Source organism: Eulemur rufifrons, chromosome 29 (assembly GCF_041146395.1).
Source record: "Eulemur rufifrons isolate Redbay chromosome 29, OSU_ERuf_1, whole genome shotgun sequence".
In the NCBI taxonomy this organism is placed as follows: domain Eukaryota; kingdom Metazoa; phylum Chordata; class Mammalia; order Primates; family Lemuridae; genus Eulemur; species Eulemur rufifrons.
Window position 1 is genome coordinate 48,403,382 of NC_091011.1, and position 20,525 is coordinate 48,423,906.

Genomic DNA, 20,525 nt, shown 5'->3' on the forward strand with positions numbered 1-20,525 from the left:
CAAATATCTGGAAGTAACCAACAGAAGAACTACAAATAAAACCATGCTCTGAGAAGGAGGTGTTAGAGGTAGAGTCGGGGATGAGAAAGTTATACTTTTTCTTTTCATTTTTACAATTTTCTGTACTTTTTGAACTTTTTTCCTTTACCATGTGGATACATTATTTTTATTACATAAAAAGGTAAAACATTTCCTGATGACTAGTTAGCATTCTCTTCAATGATATTATCCCAAAGTGCATTCTTACTACAGATAAAACGAACATACTCATGCAGGAAAAAGTACAAGGCGCAGCAATACCAAAGGAACGCTGTAGTTAATATTGCAATGAGTAGAAGCATCATCATTCCAAACATGTCAACTGAAATATATGAAAAAATATATTTTAAGTTAACAGAAGACCAATAATTTCTGATATTTTCAGTCTGATTCTTAAATATAAATTCACAAATCATTACTGAAAAATGATACAATAACACATCACATATTCCAATAAAACTACCATTAACACAAAATCACCAACATTTTTAAATAAAATGGGTTGTTAAAGAAAGTAATATTTCATTTCTTTGTGAATTGGTAAACTCAGGCTACTGGCTTATTTTTTCCTTTATTTTACTTCTAAACTCATTTCTGGTACTATCTCAACAGATAAAAACAAATTTCTCATGTTATAATTTCTATTAATATAAAGATGCATATAGATAGCAGGGGATAGTTCATTGTTTGGGTTTTAGCAGTTCATCTTTAAAGAGACAACCAATGCTCGCTAGGAAAGAAAATTTCTAGTACTGGTAAATTTTTTTTTTTTTTTTTTTTTGCCTTCAGTACTATGTAGCTTATTAGCCTGGTGTACTGTAAAATGAAACTAGAAGGACAAACATGAAATAGGAGACTAGTTTCTGTTTATACTAAGTATTAATACGTGAAGTCTTACTTTGCTATAAGCTACAAACACATATAATTTAAATATACCTAATAGTACCTGAAGACAGATTTGAGGGCAAATTTTATACCTTTTTCTTCAATTAAGAAGAAAATAGACAACTGGTTGGGTTTTCTCATATTGTTAGGATTCACTTGGAAAGGCTTTTGTTTCAACTTTTTTGGAAAACTCCTTGAAAGATACTGGTACATTTTCCTGCCGTGGTAAATACCATACAATATATCAGAAGTCCAACATTACAGATATAATTTAACTCTAATTTAAAGATTCTTTGATGATTGAGATTTATTCAGTCCTAGGGAATCATCATTCTGAATAGCAATTCTCAGTCTAGAATACATTAGCTGAGGAAATATAAGTCACGGTAATGCTATTAGATTCAATACATCCTCACTCCAGTACTGGCCTATAAGAATACAAACATTTCTTAACTGGGTTATGGATATCATAAACCAGAGATTTTTAGAAATGAAAATTTAGTACTGGTATGGCAAAGCATCCACCAATAAGAATGAATGCTGACAATTTGAACCGACACTGGCTGGAAACAACCAATAAGCCTGTATCAGGGAAACACCAATGAACAGCTCCGGACTAGCTATATTTTAATATGCAAAACAAATATAATAATTTATAATCTTTCAAATGTAGCAAATCAATAGTATTTGCAAGTCAATTGAAATAAAGTACATAAACATTTAAATAAGGACAACTTACCTGTACAGTTTAACCAATATGCAGAACTGAATCGACATCCGAAATATGGAAAACAATATTTTTTGCAAGCCCTTTCTTCACTGCACCAAATACACTGTATTTGGAAAGGAAAAAATAAAAGCAGTGTTCAAGTATAATAACCACAATCCCCTAGTAAGTTTTTAGTACTAATTCTATAAGTATTTAATAAATAATACCCATCATTGTCCTTATTATTTTATAATTATTATTTGTAGTAGATGCCCTTGGTGGCTACCCCAGATCCCCCTTAGCTGCGGTGAGTATTGGCTGCCAATGGCTCACAGCCTCCCCTCTTCTTGAACGATTGCCCTTGGTGGATGAGAACCACCTAGCCCATGAGGTTACTATTTCCCTAGGCCAGTGACTGACTGATACAGGTTTCCAAACAGTGGGCATCCTTGCTATGTGATTTTTTGCTCAAGGGCTGCCCATGTTTCAGGCCAAGTATAGGCTTTAGCCAAGACCTCATCTTTTCTTGGCTCTTGTCCTTTATCCTCCCTGAGACTCTCGTCTCTTCATAGGATTTTGCTGAAGAGCAGTCACTCAAAAATCACATGCACCTGAATCCCTTTCTCAGACTCTGCTTTTATGGAACTAAAGAAAGACAATATTTCACAAAGTAGTAATAACTGCAGTAGATAGTTTTTAAAATCTCTCCTACACCGTTTCCCACTCCCCTTGTCTGCAGCACCCTCTCTTTCCTCTGGGCTTCCTCCTCTGTTGCACGTGGCCCTGGTGGTGCTATCAACAGGCCTTACCTCACCCCCCTTTGCTCAGTATATCACATGGAAATAGAAACACTGAATTCCAAGTCACTTGTTGACATAAGCAAAAGCACAAAGGTGAAAACCATTGTGGGAGTTAAGATTAGAACTTTGAAGAGTCAAAAAATGCGGACAGAGTGGTAAAAACTGACTGTCACTTACACAGGGCCTACCATGTGACAGGTCCTGTTCTAAGCCCTTCCTATGTATATTAACTCATTTCATCCTTATGACAACCCTGTGAGCCAGGTACTATTACATCCACTTTATAGATGAGGACAATAGGACACAGAGCAGTTAAATGACTTACATAACGTCACACACCTAGCAAATAGGGGAGCCTGGATTCTAACCTAAGCAGCCAGGTTCTGTCCTGGTACCCAATCCCATAAGACTGATCCCAGACCCCTCCCAATCACTTCTTGCTATACATCCTGAGACCAGCAGAGGTAATGATTTGCCCCAAGGTATAGAACCACCCCTTAGACATTGCCTGAGAGCAGGAGGTATATTCCAGGCCAGCTTTTGTTTAACATTGGCCAGGACTGAAGGCCAAGTCAAACCATTAGGAAATCTGAGATGGAAGATGCTTATGCTAAATGAGTCCTGTCCTCCTGGACTGTTGCTGAAAGACCAGAACTGCAAAGTTAAGGCCTGGATTCAAGGATTACAGCCCACAAAGACTTCTGGCATTGGTTTATTAGTACTCAGAGTTTATAGGAATCAAGTCAATGCCATCTAGGAGGGTTTTAAGGAGGCTGAATTGCCAGAAAAAACCTGACCCTGGCAGAGAAAAGCTGTGGTTACTTAAGTGCTAAACTGATTCCCAGGCCCCAGTAAGCAAGCCCACAGGTAGGTGAGCTCCTAAGGCAGTGTAGTCCCCAGAAGACATTCTCCCCATGCCTGTCTCTGGTGGGGTCTCAGAGAACAGTGGAAAAGGGAGCTCGTTAGGGTCAAACCTGGGGCAGCCAGATTGGTGACCAACAACTCACTGCTCAGCTAGGAAAATTCAACATAATATATTATAGACTCAGAATAAGTTTTTACTGTTGTTATCCTGCTTTTGGTGTTCTATTGAATAGTGGGTCTTTGGGAGTTGGTTTAATTGATTGTATAGCTGACTTAAAGGAGCATGATGATGAAGAGTAATGCACATCTTTCTGAGATTCCAGACCTAGAGCTGAGGCAGTAGCTGACCCACTCTGGGCAAGTACAATCAATTGAGGTTTTATTGCATTATTTTGCCAGGAGCATTTTTTAAAATATGGAGATGGAATAAACAGAATATGCCTGTCCTGAAATGTCAAGGGTGAAATACAGTATACTGAAGAAATTTACTTTTCTAATCCCTGTCTGTTCACCTGTCATCCCCATTTTTCTTCTGGTAATCACACCCTCTTTCTTTTGTGGACTTCCTCCCCTAATCCTGTGTAGGGTAGCCCTGCAGCTGACAATCATCTTTGCCCCACATCTTCCCTACTATTGGAGTGGTTCTTTGATCCAGGCAGTGGCCCAGTAACTAGGACCGGACTAGACATGAAACCCAAGTAGGGCCAATCAGAATCTTCTTTGGAGTTGTATATAGACATTGGGAGAAATCTGCTGGGAGCCAACCCCTTCCCCAGCTGTATGGAGAATGTCAATTAACCACAGGAGAAAATGAAGACAATACATGAAAGGACGCAGAGCTGAGAGACGAAAGGAAAGAGAGAAATGGGAACGACATTCTTTGGAATTAGCTGTGCATTAAGCCAACGCCAGGCCCCAATTTCCCAATTTTGTGAGCCAATGAATTCTCCTTTTTATTAAAGTAGTTTGAATTGAGTTTCTGTCACTACAAAAAGATATGACTTAGACCTTAACTAAGTCTAAAAAGTTATCAAAGTCCAGAACTTCACATTGTCCTGAGTAACAGTATAATATATTCAACATCTCTAAATTGGTAATGTATAATTTAAAACAAATTACATGGATTTTTTCTTGTAGCTAAGGAAGATGACCCATGTAAATATGAAGCCATGCCAATGTCAGCCTTTTAGGAATGAATGTGACAACTGAGAAGTCTTTACAGTATTTAAAAAATACACAAAGTGGGAAGGTATATAATAATGTTTAGTGGTTTGTTAACATTGTATAAAACAAATGGCTTAATATTATACTGGCAAAAAAAAATAGAAAATAAGTGTTATTGTGCAAAGGGGGATTTTAAAGTAGTGGACATGTAGAGGATCAAAAGAGCATTTATGGGTATTTATCAGAAAATGTTAGATAAGCAGAGGTTACATGGATATATAGGGCAATATGTTTGTTTTGTGGATGGTAACAATCTAACCGGTAGGTACAATATGTACAAACTTTACAAAGAAAAATACAAATTTCTAAATGGAAAAATACTATAATTTTAAAATGAGTGGAACAGATATAAAATGTAATAGGAGCTAAAAAAAGAAAGTACTCATTTAGAGTACTAGATGACTAGATAGTTCTTTTAGGGAACAGGCAGAATTTAGCTTAGGCCTTGAGGAACAGATAAAATCTGTATAGAAAATAGGAGAGTCTTAGACACAGAAGCTATGGGAATATGAAACGGCAAGTATTCATGGTGGCAGGAGTGAAAATCCGTTCTGCTGGTGTTTTGTGGAATAATTAGAAAAGGTAAATTCTCAGATTGTGATGGGTTCTGGATGCCAGACTAAGGAGTTTATGTTTTGTGTTTGACCTTAACAATGGGGATTCAACTGAATTATTTGGAGCTAAAAGGTGATGTGATAAAAATACTAATTTAAGATCATGAATAAAGCATCAGGAAAGACTGGAGGGACCAGGTTGGGAAGGGGGTGGTGTAGGAAATCTAGGATTGTTCCAGTTGAAAGAAAAGAATGGGCAGCAGATGGAGAAAAAGGAAGAGAAAGGAGCCAAAGATTTCTAAAATTATGAGTCAGGAGAATAGTATCAGAAATAAAGAAAGATGTAAAGAAAATGAGCTTTGTTAGGGAAAGCAAAAAGGTAAATTTAGTTATAGAAATTTGAGGCTGAGGTGTTAAAAACTATCCAGGAAGAAATGTCAATTAAGCAAGTGTGAGTGTGACTATAATGGGGTTATTACACCTCTAGATTTGATTTTGGGATTTCTTTATGTGCAGGTTATGGTAGAGGCCAGGACCATAAGTGAGATAGCACAGGGGTGAGATCACAGTGTTAAGAGATGTTCTTGTTGAGGAATGTGAAGAGGAGGAGTTGGTAAAGGAAACAGTGGTGAGGGAAGGAGCAGGGCCATGTACAAAGCTGAGATCACCAAGGAAGTTTCCAGAAGGAATGAGTGACTAATTTGAAAGGTCATTGTATTTGGTTATGGAGGAGTCTTCTGCAACCTCTAAACCAGTTTGCTAAGAATTAAATCATACTGTGTGATAAGGAAGCAATGGTAGAGTAAGTACTTTCACTACTAGAAAGAAACCAAAAGGTTTGATTTTGTTTATTTTTTCCATTTTGTCTGAACTCAGGAGGAAGCCAATGCACAGAAATAGACTGGATTTGTCATAGAGGGACCAAGAAAATTAGAAAGTTTCTGAGTTTGTGGATGTGCATGTATTTCTGAATATGACGCATCCACAGTGGCAAAGACTAAGGGATTAGCTTCAGAAATGAGAACAGACTTCGGCACTTTCTCTGTAAGTATGGGAGGTAAGCAGAAACTCTCATTGAAAGCCTGTGACCTTCCAATGTCTGGGAGGGCAGGGGGTCTTTATCCAAAAAGTGACACCCTAATTCTATGTTGACCATATGGAATTATCTCTTAGTTAATTTCTATGAGGTATTGGAAATATTTTTTCAATTACACTAAAATACACATATTCCCAGAATTACCATAATGGCTAACATTTGGAAATTTTTAAAATAAAATTTTCTAACTTGTTACATTATACAGTATGTTGAATTGTAATTTAACCTTCTTCTAATGGCTCAAGAGTTAATTCAATAGTTAGTGAATGATTGTCATGTGCTGGGAAATGTGTGAGGTGTTAGATGCAAAGATGAATAAAACACGGAGTCTATCCTCAAGGAACTGAGAACAGGGGAAAGTAAACATAAAAACAATTCATATTATATAAGTTGCAATTTTAAAATGTACATGTTCAAGTCCAAAAGAGAGGGGAATTTGAAGAGGCATTCTTCCTCTTAGAGGAAGGGTAAGAATGGGGAATGATGGGTAAAAATGACAGCTATTTTATCAGTTTGGGGGGTGAAGTTTACACCTAGAGCTACTATTTTTATCCATAAAATCAGAGACAAAGTCATCTGTTAAGATAGATGGGGTGTGGGAATTGCTGCTGTGGGGAATTTTAGGAAATGTTGCTAATCAAAAGCAAATATTTGGTAATATTTGGGATCAGGTGAAATCTGAAATTGTGAATTTGTGATTGTACTAAGGCAGACTTTGATGCAATATATATGAGCAACAATCAGCTAATAATGCACAACAAATGAAATGATAAACCAAAGGAGCACTCACAGCTGCAGAATGTAGATCCAGCATAGAAAAATGAAAGGGCAAAACCATCACAGTAGTGGTGGTTTTTGCAACTCCCAAGGAAATAGTGGGTTTAGGCAAGGATCATCAGTGGCTGCTAACGTCACCAAATGCTAGGCAACAGACCTTGTTTACCTCCTAATGAAGGTCCTCAGCATGAAGTATGCCTACCAAAACATTAAACGGAATCCGATCAAGCCTATATACCTAAATATCAGTTTATAAGACCAGAAGAACAGGCAAAAGAGGAACATGATAAAGTACAGCAGGGGGATGTGACCAGCAAAATACAGACTGTGGAAAACTCAGTAGAACGGACAATCCAGTTTTTGCAACAAATAAATTTTAATAAAGAAAAAAGAGAGGGAGAAGGAATACATGGATTAAAAAAGACTTAGGGTATATATCAGCCAATTGCAATGTATGCATCTGATTTGAACAAACAAAAATATGAAAAAATTGATTATTTCCTGGGTGCTTGGTAATATTAAGTTATTGTTAATTTTAGGTATGATCATGGACTTGTAATATGTTTAAGTAAATTATCTATTAGAGATCTATACTGAAGTATTCACAAATAAAATGATATGGTATAAAACAATCCTATCGAGGTGGGGAGAGCATACATGAAACAAAGTTAGCCAAGATGTCCCATCACTAGGCATCTAGGAATAAAAGACATTCTATAAAAAAGACATGTGCACTTGAATGTTTATAGCAGCACAATTCACAATTCCAAAGATGTGGAAACAACCCAAGTGCCCTTCAATACATGAGTGGATTCATAAAATGTGGTATATGTATACCATGGGATTCTACTCAGCCACAAAAAACAATGGTGATCTAGCACCTCTTGTATTATCCTGGAGAGAGCTGGAGCCCATTCTGCCAAGTGAAGTATCACAAGAATAGAAAAATAAGCACCACAAGTACTCACCATCAAATTGGTATTAACTGATCAACGCTTATGTGCACATACAGTAATAACATTCATCGGGTGTCGGGCAGATGGGAGTAGGGAGGAGGGGATGGGTATACACACACCTAATGGGCACAGTGTGCACCCTCTGGGGAATAACACACTTGAAGTTCTGACTCAGGTGGGGCAAAGGCAATATATGTAACCTAAACATTTGTACCCCCATAATATGCTGAAATAAAAAAAAAAGTTGGCCAAGATGGATATTTGGGGTATGAAATTTTATTATAATGCTTTCTCTATTTTTGTGTTTGAAAATTTCCATTGTAAAACATTTAACCACAAAAAAGTAGAAGGAAGGGAATCATAGGAGAGGGTCAGTCAGCTGAAGGTAAAGTGAAGGGGTTAATGGACTGGAAGGTGGTCTTGTCTTACTGAGGCCAAAGAATAGGTACAGCGTAAGGGAATGAGACCGTAAGAGCTAATATCTATTGTGCTGGGTTCAGGTGTGCCACGAAAGTGATGTTTTAGTGTCTGGGCCATCGCTGGCTGTGGAAAGCATGTAAAGTGATTGTAGGAATTGTGTGGAGAATTCCATGAGCCAGGAACCCAGATCCTCATTAAGGCAGAAAATAAGAAGAGGCAGAGGGGGGTATATCCAGATCACTATAACATATTCCAGTTACAAAAGTGTGCCCTTTTCTAATTAGTGACATTGCATCTCTTGTTTTTGGTGTTGTCAGTTCTTCAATATAGGTTAGACTCGAATGGTTTTATGAGGGTTGCTGTAAATCTCTGTGCGGCGCAAAGTGGCTATTGCCCTCATTACTTACTGGCATTTCTGTTTTCTTCCATATCTGAAGTGAAAAATAATGGTTTCAGACATTTAATCATTAGGGAAGGGGACCTTAGCTACATTGTGGTTAAGGAATGTGTGTCATTATCTTTCTAGTCTTTAGAGATTAGAAGTGGCATGGAAGTTGTCACTGCATCTCAAAAGACAGGTCTTTTCCTTTACTTACAAAAAATTATTCCAAAATTTCGGTATAATTTTTTTTCAAGCAGAGTTCTTTTCTTTTTGAAGTATAATTTTCCAGACAGAAGTACGTTTGTACTAAATCATTTCCATTGTTTATTTCTATATCCTCAAAGAATGGTTTGAAATGCAGAAATAGAGCTTAATGACTGTTGTTAGTCATTCCTGTTATACAAAACTGTGTAAAACAAAGTTTAGCATATCTTTTAAATGATAATTGTAAATTGTGTGATTTTTATAACATTCATAAGATAATTTCCTCATTAGAAAATTAACTTACTGCCTTATCTTCTGTGCATGAATTACAATTCTTCTTTTCAGCACATGCTACAAGAAAAAAATTAAGTACAAAAATGTAAATCCAAAGCCTATTTATTGCTCAATTTTATATTAAAATGCATTTCATTTAGTCATTCCTGTTTCAAGCCATATTAATACATACTCTAGCATTTTACTTCATTATTTTCATGTATCTAGACACTTTTCCCACTAGTAGTATTTAAATCCTAACTCTTATCTTAATCCTAAATCTTTTCTCCTGTTACTTGGGAAAACATGAAATGGCATTATCCAACTTTGACAAGCCAAGTTCTAAAAAACAACTTTCAAAACACAGTAAGGAAAAATAAATTGGCAACATCATTGTATATTTATTATAAAACATCATATTTTAAAAACCTCTTTTAGTAAACACCTTTGTTATTCAGCATGGTTTTGACAAGATATTCCTAGTTAACTCATTAATCCTTCAAATATTAGAAAAAGTAATTTCCTGTCCTGTTTTGCCACAGCTTTAAAAACTTAACCCCCCAAAAGGATTTTCATTCCTCTTGTTTTGTGAAAAAATAAACAGTATGACTTATATTTGAAAGTTCTAGAATAAAAACTATGAGTTTGGAAAAAAGCATTTTGATGGCTCAACTTATTGCTGCAATATCTCCTTTAAAAAGGGGTCTGGAGAATTAATGTCTTAGTTGTTTTGTGATATAGTAACAATATTATTTTGGAGACAGAGTTCATAGGCTCAGTGGGAAAGATCAGACCTTTCTTTTTAATTTCAAATTGTTTGATTGGATGCAGATCTGATTGTGGAAAGAACTTACAATTCAGTTTTCAAATTAAGTCCTACTGAATGTTACTTCCTCCTACCCCAAAGTATCTCTGAAGTACCCATGGGAAAGTTGAGTAAAAGAAAAGGCAAGGTAAATGGGAAAGATTCTACTGCCTCAGATATGTTAAGGTCAGCTGGCCTCAGGCTTCTTTCAGGAGGCAGGAGCAGGGAAACAAAAAGCACATGGCTTGGCCACCATTCTCCAAACTCTACTTGCTTCCCACAGATTTTTTTGTAAACTGAAATTTTTATTTTGGAATAATTTCAGATTTATAGAAAAATTGTGAAGATTATACAGGGAGTTCCTTTATACCCCTCACTCATTTTCCCCATTGGCTAATCTCTTACACTAGCATGGTACATTTATCAAAACTAAGAAACTACCATTGGTGGATTTTATTATAATTTCACCAGTTTTGATACTAATGTCATTTTTTATTATTTCAGAATATTATGGGGGTACAAATGTTTTGCCTACATGAATTGCTTTTGTACAGTTTGAGTCAAAGTTATAAGTGTACCCATCACCAGATAGTGTGCATTGTACCAGTTAGGTGTGATTTTACTCATCCCTTCCTCCACTCTCCCACCTGCTTGATTACCACTGAGTTTTACTTCCATATATGCACATGAGTGTTGATGTCCTTTTTCTGTTCCAAGATCCCATCCAGGATGCCACATGTTTCCCCTGGTCTCTGACAGTTTCTCAATCTTTCCTTTTTTTTCATGACCTTGACAGTTTTGAGGAGTACTGGTCAGAAATTTTGTAGAATGCCCCTCAGTTTGGATTTGTCTGATGTTTTTCCTCGTGATAAGACTAGGGATATGAGTTTTGGCAAAGAACACTGCCAGGTGAAGTTTCCTCCTCCACACATTATGACAGTGAATGGCCTTACCTGGTTCCATAGTAGAGGTTTAGATCAAACATTTGTATAACTAACTAGTAATCTCTTTAATAGTTATTCTTGCCTTTATTGGAAAACCAATGAGGGTACAGCTGATCTATGTGCTACATGAATCAGTAGGTTCTTTTTTTCCCCATTCTATTCCCAAAGAAAGAAGTATTATACTAGCTATTTCCATGGCATTATCAGGTGCCAGATTCTTCACCTAATAGCCTGGTGTTTGTGTGTTTGTTTTCTGTTACTTCCTTCCTCTTGATAACATTTTTCATGACTTTTGCGGGTTCCTTCATTCTCTCCTACTTCTCTTGGAACATCTCCGGCCATTCTTGTTGAGTTCCCTTGACTAGTTCCACTTCTACCAACGTATAAAATGTTGTTACTCCATAAAGTTCATCCAGGATCCTCTTCTCTTCTCCCATGAAGGATCACAATTTCAAATGCCTACAGATGACTGACCGGCATCAAAATATATTATACCAGATAGCAAATCAAAACTTTCTTTTTGACTGGCATTGCAATGAATTAATGAATTAATAATTTATAAAATAAACTTTACCTGGATGAGAAATTTTTTCAAGAACAGCTAAGAGAAAAAAAATAATGGGGAATGGATAAGATTATATATTAAAATTCTCTATGCTATATCTTTATTTGATCTGTGTATTTCTGATATAGGGATGTAAAGTAAGTCTATGTGGTTTTAAATTTGTCAAATGCTCTTTTTATTTCTTTCAGCTTTTACTGCCTTTTTTTAAAACTATGTTAGGTGAATAAAGGTTCATAATATGTCATCTTGGTGTGTTGTACTGTATGTCAATATGGAATATCACTTCTTCTACTTAATGATTTTTGACTTGAATTCCATTTTATATAATATCAATATTGCTACACTTGCTTTCTTTTTCAGTAGCATTTGCAATGTATACCTTATTCCATCAGTTTATTCGTTGTTCCTTCATTTCTTCTAGTGGTTTCATAGACATACGTCCTATTTCTATTTTTGAGCTGTTACTTTAAAAATTTTGAGACATATTTTATGTGCATTTTTCTATCATCATCTAATCAGGATCTACATTATTTACATACACAAGGATCCTAATATGTTTTTACTCTCCTCTTCCTCCTCATGCCATGAAACTATTAAATAGTAATAATTATTAGACTTACTATATTTAAATTGCTACTGACTTATAGTCAATTATTTAGAATGAACTCTAATTTTGCTAGTTTCTTTGTTTACTACTCTTTCTTGAAACCCGTATTTTTTCCTTAGATTCGTTTTTCATTTTGCTGGATGATATCCTTGAGTATTTTTTTCAGATGTCTGTGAGTAATAAACTCTACTCTTTAGGTACACCAAACGTTTTTATTTTACATATTCTAGAGCATAGTTTGTTTAATCTATTTATATGTTCTAATTTCAAACCCATTTTCTGTAAATCTTTCTTTCATGATTTTCTCTCTTTCTTCTCTCTCCTCTCTCCTCCTGAAACTCCTATCACATTGTTGGAATGAATTCTTCTCTCTTTTTTCTACATGCTCTATTGATCTTGTTATTTTGTACTGCATTCTGTAAGAATTCCATGGCTCAATCATTGAGCTTGCTAATTCACTCTTTAGCTATGTTCATCTTGATTATGTTTTTAATTTCCAAGATCCTTAATCTTTTTTATAATAGTCTGTTCTTATTTCATGGGTATTTCTATGAAAATTGTCTAATAACACATTTCTCAGAGCTTATCCCTATCATTAAGTGACATATGACTATATAATGTTTATTGGACACTTACCACATATCAGGCAGTATTCTGCATGTATAATATATATTAACTCATTTTATCCTGACAACAACTATTTGAGGAAGATACTATTTTATTCTTATTTTATTGAAAAGGAAACTGTGATACAGTAAGTAAGAGCCTAGGAAATAACAGAGCTGGGAGGTAAGTTCAGGCAGTCTGAGCTTGATGCCCTTGATATCTGTGTTCTCTTGCTTCTCAGATGATATAGGTACTGTCAGAGAGGCACAGCTAAGTATAGAAGCAACTATTCACTCAGATGGGGTGAATTAAAGAATGCATCATAGAAGAGGTGGAATTTGATCTGGGTTCCTCAATATCAGAATTCAGTTTTAGATTACAATTCTGCATAATTCCAAATCCCTTATTTCTGGTAGTGGCAGAAAACTTTAATCCCGTAAATGCAAGTTCAGTCAATAGACTCAGTCTCCTTTGAGTAAGTATTTAGCTAAACTCGGGTTTACTCCTTCCCCTTTTTTAGGGGATGCTCTACTCTTCTGGGGAATGAAAGCTATGTATTGCCTTGGCATCAGGGGTGACTGACCTGAGTCCTTTCCTCTTCCCTTGATAGCCTCCATTATGCTGAATCTCATCTTGCCCCTTCCTTATGAGTGTTGTGTGTATCATCTGTGGTCCTGCTGTGGCTTCTAGAAATGAGGTCCACATATTCTCTTGGAGTGGCTTGTCATCTTCAACTTTGCCAGCTCTTGCAAGAGCTGTCCCACCTGTATCGCACCAACTATCTTGGGAATTTTAGGGCTTTCTACCCCTTACCCTACAAAATTTTCATGTTCAAGGGACTCTGTGAAGCAGTCCTTGGGCCTATCTGCTAAGATACTTCTTCCTGCTACTGTTATCTACTGTTTGAGAGCCATGTTAGCCTCATGTTATCTATGACACTGGTGGTTTCTTAGAGTAATCTCTAGAAAGTGAGTCACAAATTCCTAATGTTTTTAGATTCCCCGTCAACCTGTCTGTTTTTTTTTTTTTTTTTTTTTTTTTTTTTTATCATCTCACCCTTCCTTTACCTCAGCCAGAATTGGGGCACCAGGTTTCTCTTCTGGGTTCCCAACAGCATTTAAACTTTAGTGTCATTCCCTCTAATCCTCCCACTACATTTCTACTGGTCAAAATCTTACAGTGCTTTTTGTCTTGAAGATGGCTGTATCAGTCAGGATCCAACAGGAAAACAGAAATCACTCCAAGTATATGTAACTTTGGAAACTTAATACTGAGAATTGGGTATGCAGGTGATGGAAGAGATTGAGAAGTTTACCAGGGGAAAGAAAGTGAAATCCCCCTTCCTCCCAGGTAACAGCACCCCCTAGGTGGGAGAACAGAGGGAAGAGGCAGCTATTAGAGCCCAATACAATAAATATACTTAGAATGTACATGGCAAATATTCTTGGTGAAATAAACAAATGAAGAAAGAAAACTTGGAAGCCTTGCCTCATATTCAAATTATGTGGCTTTCAATTATTTCCTTGGAGCAATCTGCCTTTTCATTTCATTCTGATATCTTAGTATCTTGACTTTGAGCCTTGTTTCACTGAATCTATTTCTCATTTTATTTTTCTCTAGCTAAAAGCACTTGCAGAAAAATTTTCATCAAATTCTTGAGTTATATTTTCTTCTAGGGTAGATTATTTGTTTTCTTTGCATGCTATCATATACTCCTTTATTTCATTATTTTGTTATGAAGTGTTTGCATAGCTGCTCTATTATTTTCATCTTATTAATGCTTGGATAGCTCTCTTCAGACTTTTCATTTGTTCTGACATAGCGTAGGTGAGATCTTAACAACCTTACCAATATCCTTGAGATTTTTTTTTTCAAGAAACTTCAGTTTATGTTCTATTCACTTGGTTATTTTCAGTATTTGACAAGGGGGGAGAACTCAAGTAAGGTTGTATAGGCTTTGCCAGAATATCTGGCTATACTTCCTCTTCTGAGGTTTTGTCATTTTCTAATGCCAGGTTTGCTCTAGCTCATTAAAGTTGTTTCCCATTTCAATGAAGGGGATATCTGTGGACTCTAGATCTGCCCCCAAATCCAGCTTGTGTGTAGCTCAGAAACCTGTGTTTCCCTCAGAGTCAAGCCTTCTTTTCAGTTCTCATTCCACTTATTTCTCCTCTGTAGCCATTTCCCCTTTTCATCAGAACAGGATAAAGAACCGGACACCTACTCAATTTGCTCCTCTCCAAATGTGGGAGTAGTAACACAAATTCTTGGAGTTTAGCAAGTCACTAGTTACTTCTAAGGTGTGGTGGTAGTATTTGGAGCCTTGCCATGCTATGATATTTTGTTCTGATCCAAAATCTTCCATTTCTTTTTTTAGTTGCCACTTATTTTTTGGACTATACCTCTTTGTTGTCTGGTTACTTCTGGTAAAAAAATTTCTCTAGGTTTCAGTACATTTTTTATTCATTCATTAGATATTGGGGAAAAAGATTTAACACCAAAGTTTCATTGAGCACAAACTGTATTTTCTTGGGATAATACTTACTAAGTTCTCAGAATGTAAATTAGCATCAGAGCTAAAGCCCTGAGAATCAAAACAACCTGCTTGATGTGCCATCCTTCACAAAGTCCCACCTATTGTATGTCATCCAGAGCCTAAGTGGGGATATAGGTGAGGATCTCAGAGAAGGGTTAGAATCCTTTTCTCAGTTTTGGAAGTGAAAAGCATGGTGATGTTTAAGAAAATATATCCTTGTTAGATGGTAAAATTGAATGCAAGCACTAAGGGGAATTTGCCCAAAGCTAAGAAGCAAACACTCAGGGGAGGCTGATGACAGGTAGACCCAGGCTTCCCAGGCAAAGGCAAACTGTTTCCTCAGAAACATGGACCAGGGTTGGCCAGCCCTATAAGTGAGTTGGCTAGAATCAGAAACTTCAGTCTTTGAAGACCAGACTGTGTTATCTGTGATTCTTGATTTGTTTTGTTTGTTGTTTACATTTTTTGGTTCTTCATCAGCTTTTTAATGAAGTCTTTTGAAAAATTCCCATATGACTTCATCTTGCTAGGGAACAAACGGAAGGGTTTGTTTCTATGCTTGGGCCGATGGTTTTAAGTGTTGTTTGGGGGGAGAAGGGGCCAGGATGACAGTGGAACATTGTTTCTCCTGGAGTATGTATGGGGGTGCCCAAGAGTTTAAAAAACAGAGAAATCTATGGGAAAGATAAAACCAAAGAAAACAATTTGATAAATGCTGCTAATAGGATAGCCACATGTAGAAGACTGAAACAGGATCTGTACTTCACACCACTCACAAAAATTAATTCAGGATGGATAAAAGACTTAAACCTAAGGCATGAAACTATAAGAATTCTACAAGAAAATGTTGAAAAACCTCTTATAGACATCAGCCTAGGCAAAGAAGTTATGAAGAAGACCCCAAAAGCAATCACAGCATCAACAAAAATAAATAAATGGGACCTGATCAAATTAAAAAGCTTCTTCTGCACAGTCAAGGAAACAATCAATAGATCAAATAGACAACCTACAGGACGGGAGAAAATATTTGCGTGCTATAATATATCCAATAAAAGGCTGATAACCAGAATCTACAAAGAACTCAAGGAAATTAGCAAGAAAAAAATTAAACAACCCCATTAAAAAAAGTGGGCAAAAGACATGAACAGAAACTTTTCGAAAGAAGATAGCGTAATGGCCAAGAAACATATGAAAAAATGCTCAGCATCCCTAATCATCAGGGAAATGCAAACAAAAACCATAGTGAGATATTACTTAACTCCAGTGAGAAAGGTTTTTATCAAAAAATCCCAAAACAACAGACACTGGTGTGGATGCAGAGAGATAGAAACACTTATACACTTTGGTAGGATTACAAACTAGTACAACCTCTATGGAAAGTAGTATGTAGATACCTCAAACAACTAAAAGTAGATCTACCATTTGATCCAGGAATCCCACTACTGGGTATTTACCCAAAGGAAAAAAGGACATTTTATCAAAAAGACATCTGCACTCGATTGTTTACAGCAGCACAATTTCACAATTGCAAAGATGTGGAAACAACCCAAGTGCCATCAGTATATGAGTAGATGAATAAAATGTGGTATATATATACCTAGGAGTACTACTGAGCCATAAAAAAAAAAATGGTGAACTAATACCTCTTGTATTAACCTGGATGGAACTGAAGACTATTATTCTAACTGAGGTATCACAAGAATGGAAAAACAAACACCACATGTACTCACTAATAAATTAGAACTAATCAAACAGTACTTATGTGCACATATGGAAATAAAACTCATTGGAAATCAAGCAGGTGGGAAAGGGAAGGAGGGGATGAGTAAATTCACACCTGAAGGGTACAATGAACACTATTTGGGTAATGGGCACACTTAGAACTTTGACTCAAACTGTATAAAAGCATTTTATGTAACCAAAATGTTTGTACCCCTGTAATACTCTGAAATAAAATAAAGTAAAATAAAATATTTTTTAAAAAGAATCTGGGGAAAAAAAAAAAACAAAGAAAACAACTTGGTCTTTTGATTCAACCTCCTCCCACCCCATCTCCTCAAAGAAGATCCTTATTTTAGTGCAAAGCTGAAAGCTGTGGGTTTGGTTTTACTAAGGAAGACTGATTTGCTTACAGATACTAACATTCTTTTATACTCTGGAAACCAGACAGCAGTAACTATTCTGTCTTATAGTCTTCATAAAAATGGCAATCTTAGCTTTACAGGACATTTTCTGAGTAATTCAAATTCTGTCTGTTATCCTATCTACACAATTCCAAGTTAGGATACTAAATACCTTATTTCCAGCTTCATGAATTCAACTCAGCATGACTTTTAACTTTCAAAATTTCTTCATTTGGGGAGGGAAATCAAGGGAAGCTTCCTAATTGAAGTAATTACGTCTTAAGAAAAAAAATTAAGCAATTTATTAACCAAGACCTCAAAACACTAAAAAAGAGGAGCTATGACCATTGGGTGGGGTCTGATTAGAACAAAACCGAGCAGCTTATTCACAGCATAAAGCTTATTATGCTATAGGTCATAGAAAAAGTGAAGGGGAAAAAGCATGTATTCCCCAAATATAAAAACTGTTTTAATCCACTTTTCACATTTTACATAAAGCAAATTAATTTGAGTTCATTGTAACTGGGTTTCACCAAAAACACCATGAGCCTTTAGAAATGTCTTCCCGCCAACACTAAATGGCAACTTTTGAGATGAGAATTTCAGTACACCAAGATGGCACAACTGAAAAGGAAAACAATGGCGGTGAAGCACGTGGGGGACCTGCCTCTGGGCTTTGGATCACTCACCCTGTTCAGTCCCTTGTTTTGGTACCTGAGTGTTCCTGGAATCGTAGATGTGGGGAAAACCATCATCTGAGAAGCTGATAAGCAGTTGAATGAGAAAGAGGGAAAGGAAAACCGGCAGGAGGATCTGGCCCCATGCCCGCAGCCAGCACATCGCTCCTCCGGCCTGGAGACCTCCACCAGTGGGAATGTGGCAGGCACCAGATACCAGGTTGGACAGTTGGACCCCGCTCAGGGACTGTGACCCATCACAACCCCCAGTGCTGAGGCCACCGCTGCCGAGCCCTGGACCCAAGCATAATTAGAAGAACCTTAGAACCCCTGGTGTTCCAGCCAGAATGCGGAATGTTCCTAAGGCAATCCTTGTTGGCGCTGGGCTCCAGCTTCCTGGGCCCTGAATGCCACCTACAATTTGTCCACCGGGCTTGACTGAGGTCTAGTTCCCTCCAAAACCCCTACCTTTTCCCCGCTACGCTGTTGTTTTTGGAGAAAGACCTGGACTCTAATTTCCACCACTGCATAGCATGTAAAGCAGTTGCACCTTTCTGTGCGGCCTCTCCTCAGATGCGAATGAACCTACCATCCATATCAGCCGGTGGGAATGGTTGTGCGATTGGTAAGTGATGAGGCCCTGAAACTCACAGCTCTGTAAATCCTCCCTCTTGTCCTTCACTAGCCTGGTGATCCTCTTGGCCAGCTCTGATGTGGCTTACCAAAATATGGTGTGTTTTAGGTGGTATGCAGATGTCCTTTATTTTCATAGTTATGAATTTATTTTAATGTGTACTGGAAAAATATAATTAGTATTTACAATCACATAACAGCAACAATATAGACTTTTAAAATAAATCTATGCAAAAAAGTTAATGTTTGGAAATATAAATAGCAGTACACAACTTAAAGAAAATGGCAAAAAATTGAGAAAGTGGTTTTAGAATAGAAACTTGAGCAATATTGCCCCAATGTATATGTGGGAAGGGACAGAGGTGGGTAATGGAAACTTGTCCTCAACTAGGGCTTATTTTGTTTTGTTTTCCAAAAATGAATGATGGAGTTACTGCATGGCATTCCTGGCATATTGAACCCGACTGCACACTGAGGACTGTGGATCTAGTCCTGACAACAGAGATGGAGAAGGGGAAGACATGTGCAGAGCTCCAAGCTGCTTTCTCCTTTTCCAGTTGCAATGCAGATAACAGAGGGCTATTAGCTATAATATGAAAAGTGCTCTTATAAACTGACAAGAAAAGGACAAAGCAAAAATAGGACAATGGAAAAGGATGTGGAGAGTCCATCTACAGAAAAGCAAATTCAAGTTGCCAGTGAATATGTGAAAAAAAAAATTTAAAACACTACTACTAGGAAATTATAAATTAAAGTAATAATGATCTATCACTTTCTATCTATCTATCAGATAGCAAATATTTAAAAATAAAAGTAACACATATTGTTTGTGAAGATGTTGAGGGAAAAGTATCATTATACTCTTTGGTGGAACTATGAATTGCTACAGTGTCTTTGGAAAGCAATCTTGCAACAGCTATTAAAATTAAAAATAAAAGGACACGAACATAAATTTTTCAAAAGATGACAGACTAATGGCCAACAAACATATGAAAAAATGCTCAACATCTCTAATCATCAGGGAAATGCAAATCAAAACCACAATGAGATATCACTTAACTCCAGTGAGAAGGGCTTTTATCAAAAAGTCCCAAAACAACAAATGTTGGTGTGGATGAGGAGAAATAGGTACCCTCCTATACTGCTGTTGGGACTGCAAGCTAGTACAACCTCTATGGAAAATAGTATGCAGATACCTCAAAGAGCTAGAAGTAGAACTACCATTTGATCCAGCAATCCCATTACTAGACATCTACCCAAAGGAAAAAAAGACATTCTATAAAAAAGATATCTGCACTAGAATGTTTATAGCAGCACAATTCACAATTCCAAAGATGTGGAAACAACCCAAGTGCCCATCAATACATGAGTGGATTCATAAAATGTGGTATATGGGCCGGGCGCGGTGGCTCACGCCTGTAATCCTAGCACTCTGGGAGGCCGAGGTGGGCGGATCGTTTGAGCTCAGGAGTTCGAGACCAGCCTGAGCAAGAGCGAAACCCCATCTCTACTAAAAATAGAAAGAAATTATATGGACAGCTAAAAATATATATAGAAAAAATTAGCCGGGCATGGTGGTGCATGCCTGTAGTCCCAGCTACTCGGGAGGCTGAGACAGGAGGATTGCTTGAGCTCAGGAGTTTGAGGTTGCTGTGAGCTAGGCTGACGCCACGGCACTCACTCTAGACTGGGCAACAGAGTGAGACTCTGTCTCAAAAAAAAAAAAAAAAAAATGTGGTATATGTATACCATGGAGTACTACTCAGCCACAAAAAACAATCGTGATCTAACACCTCTTGTGTTATCCTGGATAGAGCTGGAGCCCATTCTACTAAGTGAAGTATCA

General features: G+C 37.0%; 1 protein-coding gene across 1 annotated transcript in view; it reads right to left on the bottom strand.

Annotated features, from left to right (window-relative positions):
• PTTG1IP2 (PTTG1IP family member 2) overlaps nt 1–18,209 on the bottom strand; it is a 77,631-nt gene extending 59,422 nt beyond the window's left edge. Inside the window, exons 1-4 of the mRNA XM_069461645.1 lie at nt 18,059–18,209; nt 9,215–9,261; nt 1,664–1,757; nt 268–361 (exon numbers count right to left, since the gene is read on the bottom strand). Of these exons, the coding sequence (XP_069317746.1) occupies nt 268–361; nt 1,664–1,757; nt 9,215–9,261; nt 18,059–18,209 (386 nt within the window). The remainder of the gene's footprint in view (nt 1–267; nt 362–1,663; nt 1,758–9,214; nt 9,262–18,058) is intronic.
• Nucleotides 18,210–20,525: the final 2,316 nt, after the last annotated feature.